This window comes from Gopherus flavomarginatus, chromosome 4, assembly GCF_025201925.1.
Source record: "Gopherus flavomarginatus isolate rGopFla2 chromosome 4, rGopFla2.mat.asm, whole genome shotgun sequence".
Taxonomy (NCBI): Eukaryota; Metazoa; Chordata; order Testudines; family Testudinidae; genus Gopherus; species Gopherus flavomarginatus.
In genome coordinates, this window is record NC_066620.1 from 72,906,702 (window position 1) to 72,916,653 (window position 9,952).

The following is a 9,952-nucleotide window of genomic DNA, read 5'->3' on the forward strand; positions in this document are numbered from 1 at the left end:
GAAGATCCTACATGTTCAGACATGTTCTTTTCATCATCTTCAACACAGCTTCTTCCAGAGAAGGAACACTTCTCATGATGTTGTTTCATTCGGGCAACGAGGCCTTGCATTTCTTTGTTGCACTGTTTGCATTTGCACGCATGCCTGTCTTACCCACAGGCAGAGGAACTTCATTAAAATATTCCCAAACTGGGTCTCTTTTATGGCCTGCTGCCATTATAGCTTTTTTCTTCTTGTGAGAGAATGGTATGGTAGATCTCAAATCAATGAAAGCTACACTCGGGAAGACCTGAAGACTTCTGGAATATGCTGCTCAAACAATTTCACTTTTGTTTCTACTGCCTGTCCCTCCCTTGTCACATTTATCTCCAGACTTCTTCTCCTTGTCCAGATCTATTCTGCCCCCAATAATCTTCTATTTCACTGAACTTTTTGAAAACTTGAACTTTTAGAAAGAGGTAAGGGATTGATTCTGTGTATGCAAATTTTCAGAGGGACAATAGGATTGAGATCTATTATTTCTCACCTCTATATTTTACTTATTTATTTATTTTAAAACATTTTTGCTGTTAACAAGCATATTAATTCTGGAGAAACAAATCCACAGTTTGAGAACTGCAAAACTAAGCATCTCTGATGGTATCTTCTAGACCAGTGGTTCCCAAATGGGGGTACATGAACCCCTGGGAGTTCATGAAATGTTACAGGGGGTTCTCTGGGAAAAAATTCCCTAATGGTGGACAGAGCTCTCCCTAAGGACCCTGGGCAGCCCAGGGCCAGCAGCCTGGAGCCCCTGGACTTCCAAGAGCTAAGCAGATCAAAGAAAGCATCTCTATCACACTGAGGAAATTTAAACTTCAAGACACCTTATAAGAAATGGAAAGGGAGGTGGCTATTTTTTGCTGTTTTTAAAATTAAATAGGCAGCTAGGATTGTTTTAAAAATTATTGTGAAGAACAAGTTTAAGCTTTGTTGTAACTTGTATTGTTTGCCTGGACTGCTCAAGACCTGAATGCTTGTGTAGGAGGAGCTCTTTGAGTTGGCTTCTTAAATACCTTCCTGTTGTTTCACATCTGATACTCCTTGATGAAACATAAGAGCCTTGTCTTACAACAGGTTTATTCAAAGTGATACAGGCTACAAAAGTGAGATCTTGGAAGAGTGTTGCCATTTTCATAATATAATAAAAATAATAATAATAATAATAATAATAATAATAATAATAAATATTGTTTAATAAACATGTCATAAAAACAAAATTTATATTTCCAAGATCACTGCTTTTATAATTTATACTCCAGTAAAGGAGAAAATCTCTGGAAATATTCATTTTTAGGACGGGGTGTGTGAGACTTGACATTTTAGTGAAAGAGATTCACATGTTGTTAAAGTTTGGGAAGCACTGTTCTAGACTGAGCACTGAGTGAGTCCCATTCGGTAGATAGAAAGATTAACCTAAATAATCCATACAGAAGCCCCTGGAATCCCATAAGATTGGGTCCCTACCATGAACTATAGGAACTCATTTACAAAACTTTTCTTAAACATTACATGAATATATTGTCTCATACTATAGAATTAGAATTTATAATCCCTATGCCATGATAAGATATCTTTGATCTATAATGTATCTTAATTAAAACTATCTTTATATAGGTTTTTTCCTCAAAAAGCATTTTATCAAAAAAATTCAATTTAAATAAAAAAACTCCAATTTAAATAAAAAAACTCCAATTTAAATAAAAAAAAATCTGATTATTTGCCACAATTTACTGATGTAAGAGTAGGGGGAACATTTGTTTAGAAAAAAATGAAGAGTAATTTGTTCTGCTCATGGCTAGAAAAAACTACCTGCCACAATCAGGGCCAGATTGCTCACCTCAGTTGCGCTGGTATAAATTTGATAACTGCATTTAAATCTTCAGGGGAACACCCATGTAATAGCAATCAGAATCTGGCTTCACTTGAAGCTTAGTTTAAGTATTATTTGCTATTAACCCATCACCTTTTATTTTTTCACATATAAGATTCAGCTTACAAATCCATCAGTTCGTATCCTTACTAGGACCAAAGTTTCCAAGAGCAGCCACTGATTGTGGGTGCTTTTGAAGTGTGCTTTTCAGAGGTGCTATGTACTACCTTCAGCTCCCATTAACTTTTGTTGAAGTTGTGGATGCCCAGCACTTCTGAAAATCATCTCAAGTTGGGCACAAAAAAGTGGAGACACACAGAATCATTACTGGTTTTTGAAAATTTTGTTGTGGATATGTTATAAACTGAGAAAAGTGAGCAAACTTGAAAAATGACTGTTGGACTTGCAAAAATAATTGGATTATTTGCATAAACTATTAACTATTAGGACATTTCTATTTCTATGTGTATTCTACTCTTGTCCTATTTTTCTTAGAAACAAAGTAGATATGAAATTGACAATAAATATAATTGAATACAATATTATTGGACATTATAGTATGAAATACTATATATAAAATAAGAACCTCATCTTGCAAACTCTTACTTATATGAGGAGCCCCATTGATTACTAAACCAGGAGTTTAAAATGAATTTTGTTATGTTAGATATTCCCCGTTGCATTGCACCTGGGCACTGCCGATGTCATTTAATATGTGTTTGGTAAACCAATATATACTACATACGTGGTGGTATTGTGGTATCCACATGACAAACTACAGAGCTGTGTGGTACACTTTTCTCTAATTCATATCCAGCTGGACTCCTTCGACGCCTGCAGATTTCTAAACAGCTTAATGCAACTGCCATTTAGAATGAACAAAAACACAAAATACCAGATGACAGCAGTATTTCCTTATTCACTCAAACTGCAGGGGTTTCCTCCTGTACATTACCATGGCCTGAGAACCAGTATTGGCAGTACTCATTTTGAAATCAAGGATTCAAAAAAATAGTTCCAGTGCAATTTTTAAAATTCTGTAAACCATTGCTAAAATAGACGTTTCGGTAAAATGTGGAGAATGCGTGATGATGTATCATGGAATGCAGGTTTTATTTATATTCATTTGGGACGATGAGCTAAACTCTAAATGTTCCATGGTCATACCTTTTGTATCCAAATCAGCTTATTTGACGCTGATAAATACAGTGATCACTTAGTGAGGACAGCTGCTAAATTGTCAGATAGAGTTCAGTATATTTCAGTGACTTATTGCTGTGACGTGAATCTTGTTCCTCACTGTAGTTTCTGTAAATTAATTTTTTTTATCTGCAAAACATGTTCTCCTGTTCATAATTAAGGCTACGATTTAGTCATGGGTATTTTTAGTAAAAGTCATGGACAGGTCACGGGCAATAAACAAAAATTCACAGCCCATGACCTGTCCATGACTTGTACGATATACCCAGGGCCGGCTCCAGGCACCAGCTCAACAAACAGGTGCTTGGGGCGGCCAAGGGGAAGGGGCGGCAAGTCAGGCTCTTTGGTGGCAATTCAGTGGCTGGTCCCTCGGTCCCTCTCAGAGGGAAGGACCTGCCACTGAATTGCCGCCGAAGAAGAAAGCGATGCGGTGGAGCTGCCGCCGATCACGATCGCAGCTTCCCCCCCCCCCCCAGCGCCTGCCTCACTCTCCAGCTGCTTGGGGCGGCAAAACCCCTGGAGCCGGCCCTGTATACGCCCCTGACTAAATCTTAGCGTGGGGGAGAATGGGAGGTGGGGGCAGTGGCACCAACTGCCCGGGGCCACCTGAGCAGCAGCTGGTGCAGTTGCCCCTGAGGCTGCTACGCCTGTGCCGATGGGGCTGGCTGTGGGGTCGCCCGAGCGGCTGACTCCGGAGCTGCTGCAGAATTCATGGAGATCACAGAAAGTCATGGAATCCATGACAGACATGGAGCCCTATTCATAATCACAGTTGCAGTTGGCATATTTCATTCCATTTTGGGTATGCAATTAAGCTGATTCTACTTTACATAGTTGTACGGTAATTAAAATTTACAAAAAACTAGAGAGCTCAGGAGATTATCTTGTGTTTTGAATTGTTGTTCTCCAGTTCATATCCTTCCTAGGTCAGTAGTGAACAAAAGTTTATTACACCACTGAATAGCTTTATGTGAAACAGGCTGGTCACAATCCAGTTAGTGGATGAGTTGAGATGCTAACGGCCAGAGCTTGCCTTCCTGAAAATCCCTTGGAAAGCAAGAAAATTGCAGCATTTCTGGAAGAATGGGCCATTCTTTGTTTTGAGGGAAGTGTAAGTGGCATTGTCATCTCCCCAACTCTGCAGCAGACCCTTCACCATGTTTAGGGCTTTGTTGTTGTGGGGGATGGGTGGACTTCACTGGGTGTGAGAGGACGGCTGCTCTTGGGGTGATGATTTCTCCTCTTTCCATCCAACTTCCCCTAAAACTCAAAACAAAAAAAATCACCTCAGGAGAATTTCCTCATGAATATTGTGCATGTGCTTCTCCCCCTCCCCTCAATAACTTATTTCCACTCCCATGACAAGCATACTGTCCTGTTCTGAACTCCAGGGGAATTTCCTTGACCCATCAGTAGCTGGACCTCATTAACCCGTTGGCAACTTTAAGGACTAAGCATTTCCCAGACAGGAGAATGTAGGACAGGACCTATCGCTGTTTGGCAAGAGGCAGCTGGGGAATAGCTGAGGAAGATAGAAGCTGTAAGGTAGATTTGTTGTAAGCTATTTTACATGTATTTGATGTGTTATATGCTGACAACGAAAGATCAGCCTTTGCCTGGAACGCTGGTGGGATTTTATTGGTGCCTGTATAAACATAAATTTTAGAATATGTAATTAGGTTTTATTTTCACACGTGGATTTTAGCCTGCCTAGTATTTGGTGCTACTGCTCTTCAGAAGCCCATAGGAGTAAAATTTCTCAGGAAGTAGTGTTGCCAGGGGAACAGGCAGAGGCAGTAGTGGGAAGGCAATAGATCTTTATGTGGCTGTCTCAAGATTTGAAGGATAGTCCCATGGATGTCAGATCATTCACGGTTTTGGAAGGTCATACCCCTGTCCCTTCTTTTTATAAGGGATAGGGGCACGGCAAACCCACAATTAGAAAATAATGTTCATATACTGAGATTCCCATGATTCAGAATTGAGGTTTTTCTTTCTCAAACACATCATGTAGTTGTGATGTCCGTTAATTAAAAGGCTCAGACATTTTAACTAGGTATGCAGTAATCATTGCTGTTGACTCTTTTTCAGGGTATGAGCATTATAGAGCAGCTAGATCCCGTATCTTTTAGCAATTACTTGAAGAAATACCATAATACAATATGTGGAAGACATCCCATTGGGGTATTATTAAATGTAAGTACCACTCTTTGTGAAAATGTTGACTTATTGCAAATTTGTTTAAATTTCTCTCACCAATAAATTGCTACGGGGTCTATTACCTCTGAGACTGGAAGTCTGAATCCAGTTTGTTTTCCCAAGTTTTCAAACTCTGTAATTTTCTAGACTGAGACACAGGCTAACTTACCTTTTACTAGTGCTGGGATTTTCAAAAGTGCCTAAGGGGGATAAACAAACATCCAGGTCCATTGAATTTCAATGTGAAATGGGCACCTAACTCTCCTAGATGCCTTTGAAATTCCCATCCCTAGTGAAAGTACAATATTAATTCCTGAATCAATAGTGGTTGCACATATATTTTAAAGAAAGTATGTTTGCCTGTATATTATTTATCTGGTGATTGTGAGCGTATTGTGGCTTCTGACAATATTTCAAAGGGGAGTTGCCCGCACATTACTGAGCTAGCTCCCAAATTAATAGCCATTATGAGCCAGATTCTCTGTTATATTTTGGCTACTGTGTGCTCCTCTGGTGATACAAAGCAGCTGTAAACTTGACTTAATTAGCTGATCACAGTGGGTTTGTGGCTGCTTCACAGCATTGCTGGATTGATGCAAACCAGCTAGACAGTACTGGTGAGTTTAGTCCTGTATTTTTAAATGTAATTTAAAACACAAACGGGAGGGACATTATTCTTTTTTTATTTTAACCGGGGAGGATGTTATTCATTGGGAGGTTGATCTCTGTGGAGAACACACTGAGGAATCTCTACAGGAGGGGGCCTGTGAAAAGATCTGTATTTACAGTGTCTATATTGGGAAGAATATTAAAAAAAAAAAAAAAAGTTAAATGTTGTAACTCTGACCACGTTACCAAAATCACAGGAGTCTTTTTGTTAAAAATAATTCTACAATTTAGCAATAAATGTAGGCCCCTACATTTTGTTGTCTCTCTTGCTTCGCATTTTCCTTCTCTTAAAGGTTCACTTGCCTCAAAGACTACAAGCACCAGTATTCAGTCTGCCTCTTGTAAAAATTTCCTACTGCACAAAAGATTAGGTGGGGGAGGGGTCTCTCTGCATGAATAATAGGGAATCATGCAGATGGATGGGTCTCTCCAGAAGGTGCCTGTGGAGTATTTGGGGGTTTTGAGGAGAGGAAGGAGCTGCAGGAACGCACTAAGTCCAATTGAAGGAGGGGGCTGGGGACTAAAGTAGCAGAGCCTGGTGGCATAAATCATCTTGTGAATAACTTGTCCTTAACGTGTTTGGGTTCTTTTGTTTTTTATTTTCATATAGGCTATAACAGAGCTCCAGAAGAATGGAATGAATATGAGCTTTTCATTTTTGAATTATGCCCAATCAAGCCAGTGTCGAAACTGGCAAGACAGCTCAGTGAGTTATGCTGCTGGAGCACTAATGGTCCACTGAACCTCCGAACACTCAGGGATGCCACCTGCACACATACTATGTACGGGGTCCCAGCCTAGCCCTTACAAAGATACAGTTCCTGGTCTTCGGGTATACTGAAACCTCAAACTAATAGAACTCTCTTCTTTTCTAGTAGGTGTAGTCCTTGCTTAGTTTCAACTCATTTAAAAATGCTTTCTTGTTAAACCAATGGAAGGAAGGCTTGTGTCAAAACGTTGTGATTTAAAAAAAAAAGATAATGTCTGTAAAGCCCTGGTGGTAGACAGTCCTTTCAAATATAACGTAAAGCATTTACCATATCCTAAATTTGCACTCTTTGCAGACCTGTGCACATGTACTCAGCTTTCAGAATAGTTGCCAGTTGTAAACAGAAAAAAGGGTGGGAGCTTTTTAATGGAAAAAAAAGCATTTATAAATGATCCTGTATTAGATTATAATAAAACTCCAGTATAGTCCATTACTAGCTGTGTTGTACAACAAATATCTTCTATTTTAGTTGCTAATAAAGGGCTACACAAACCAAAATAGTCTGATTTAAACTTATTGCTTTGTGTTCTGTATGTGAACTGCTTCTCATTAACATCATCCTCCTCCAGATTCTCATGCCTGATGATAAACTCAACCATTCTGTAAAATACTTTAGAATGTATTTTATATTCCACATTTATGTCATGACTTCTTCATTTACAGAATTTTTTTACCTCAGAGCTGTAGTATGAGTTCAGCTTTGCAAATTAATTTTTAAAATCTTTTTTATATTTTAGTGTTTGCATTTATTTCACAGAACTACATATACAAATTATCTTTTGGTATGTGATACAAATCTGTGTCAAAATAATGATTTTGGTGACTTTTTTAATGTCAAAACTTGATTATTCAATTATAATGGATACAGTACTTTAATTGTAATAATAAAAATTGAAAACAGAAGTCTGCCAATTAGGTAATTCTGAAAACATATTCAGCATTCAGAGGTCATTTGGGCCAGACAGTGCTATGTTCATGCAACTGTTCCTTAAGGATTTGATTGAAAAAAGAAATTTCTCACATTTGAATTCTTTAATAAGAAATCATCTTAAAAAAATTCTGTTTCTTCCAACTTCTTGAAACATCACTACATCTTATGGGTTTCTTGAGCACTTCTCCAACCAAAATAATGGTAATTGTTTGTTCAATTAATACCATTTTTGGAAGTCTTCATTTTGTTTAATAAGTAGTGCAAATTGTGATGGCAGTAGTTATTGTTTAATTAAATGGAGTTAACATTCCCTGACATTTGGTCTACTATCAGGCGACCTTTGTATGTGTCATACTTGTCGCTCTTTTGGGTAGGGGAGAACATCCTTGTATGTAGACACTACTTGCGGAAATAATTCCACATCTAACTTTCCCTTAATTGGATGGTCACCACTTCAGTGATATCAGGTGAATGCTCCATTTATAAAATGAACTACTTTGCAGATATGTTTATGCCATCATAAGCATCAGTCTTCACTCTTTGCATGGCTTCTCTATATTAGTTGCCTTGCTGCTCTGACTTGTTCCTGGAAACTCTCAGCAGCTGATAGAAAATAATCTTTCAGGCTTTATCAAAGAAAATCTCACAAATATGTACAAATATATCTGAATTTGTAAATTCTTCTATAAAGTTTCAGAGGTTTCTGATGACTGTGCCTTATTTTGCAAAAACGATTTGATCATTGAAATTAGCATTATTTTGCTTCTCTTCCACATTTTAGTGACTTCAAGGATTATTTAGAACTCAAATTCCTGTTGGTCGTAATGCCAAATACTTATGTCATTTCTGAAACATGCAGGTATTTGGAATCATTAAATATTTTTACCATAAGGTAAATGTAGTAATAGCCTTTAAATAAAAATATTTTTAAGTCGCCTCATCATTCTGTAAGAAGATATTTTTGTTTTTTGTTGTTTTTTTAAAGGAAAGTTCCAAGGAAATCTATAGCCATTTTGCTCAGCACAATGTTCTGAAATATCTCATGGTGAAAGCACTTCTCACTACATGTAAACTATGTAATGTATTTCACAATAAAGTTTCTAATTAAAATTGGAATTTCTGAGCCTGCTAATCAACGGTGATGATTTTGCTGAAAAACTCCCAAACTGGCCTCCTGTACTGTTGCAATCATAGAGACTCAATCAGAAGGACTTGTGGTAGAACTGCCTGTCTTGTGAGAACAGGACACCTCTAGTGTCAGATACGCATGTACTTTTTTTTTTTTAATACAGTTGCCTTGATTTTGGCTTAATTTGAAGACTTTCTAGGTGCCTCAGTTTAAATATGTCAAAAAGGAAAAGGAATTAAGAAGCCAAATATAAGAATCTTTAAAGGACCAATCTTTAAAGGATCTTCACTGACGACCAGAACAACATTGTTCCATCTTCACTGAGGACCTATTACATGCTCTATTACTTCTGGCAACTCTGGGTGTCTTCTGTTGGTACTGATGGTATGTGTAGTTTCCCGATACTTTGGTACTTTCTCTTGATGGTTTGGTGTGGTTTTTCCATAGTTCATTTCTTTTGTTTTCAGGATGTAATTCTCTTCCTCCATCCCCTCAAGGAAATGAAGAGAAGCCTTAGTTTCTTACATGAAAGGCCACCTTATTAGTGATGACAACTTCAGCTGCAATGTGTAACTGAGCTTTAGAATATAGTATAGTGTGTCTGAGGGATATTTTAATGTTGGACATATGTAAGATAGCCAGATGGTCCTACATACACATACAACGCTTGGATTCAGTCTCTAGGAAGGATCCGGCTTTATTCTTTCAGTAATGCAGAACCTGTTACCCAAATTGTCCAGATCCCTAGAGCTTTTGTTTCTTTCGGGTTGTCACTTATTTAAGTCTGTCTAATTCTGAAAGTTGTTTTTTTTGAGCACACCTCCAACCAGGCTTTCTGTTCATGCTTTGAGTCTTTGGGGGTTATTTTATCCCTACTGTTACCTAACAATTTTAAATGTTCTTGTTTCTTCCATGCTGAATACTGGTCTAATTGTACACTCCTTGTTGCAGTGTTGTTATTTTGGGATATCTCTCACGCTGCTTGTTCTCCAAGAGTGAAAATCCTGTAAAGGGGTGACTTTAGAGTCAGAAAAATGACTTACTTGTAATTCTGATGGGATAGTTTTTAAGGATTCATTTTTACATTAGTTATTCTTCTTAGCTGGTTGTGCTTGCTTCCTCTCTTCTTCAGGAACTAACAAG

General features: G+C 37.9%; 1 protein-coding gene across 2 annotated transcripts in view; it reads left to right on the forward strand.

The window, feature by feature from the left end:
- MEMO1 (mediator of cell motility 1) overlaps nucleotides 1–7,247 on the forward strand; it is a 54,819-nt gene extending 47,572 nt beyond the window's left edge. For both annotated transcript variants that reach the window (XM_050950447.1, XM_050950445.1), the window contains 2 exons: nucleotides 5,204–5,308; nucleotides 6,591–7,247. In XM_050950447.1, the coding sequence (XP_050806404.1) occupies nucleotides 5,204–5,308; nucleotides 6,591–6,722 (237 nt within the window). In that variant the 3' untranslated portion in view covers nucleotides 6,723–7,247. The remainder of the gene's footprint in view (nucleotides 1–5,203; nucleotides 5,309–6,590) is intronic.
- The last annotated feature ends 2,705 nt before the right edge of the window (nucleotides 7,248–9,952 follow it).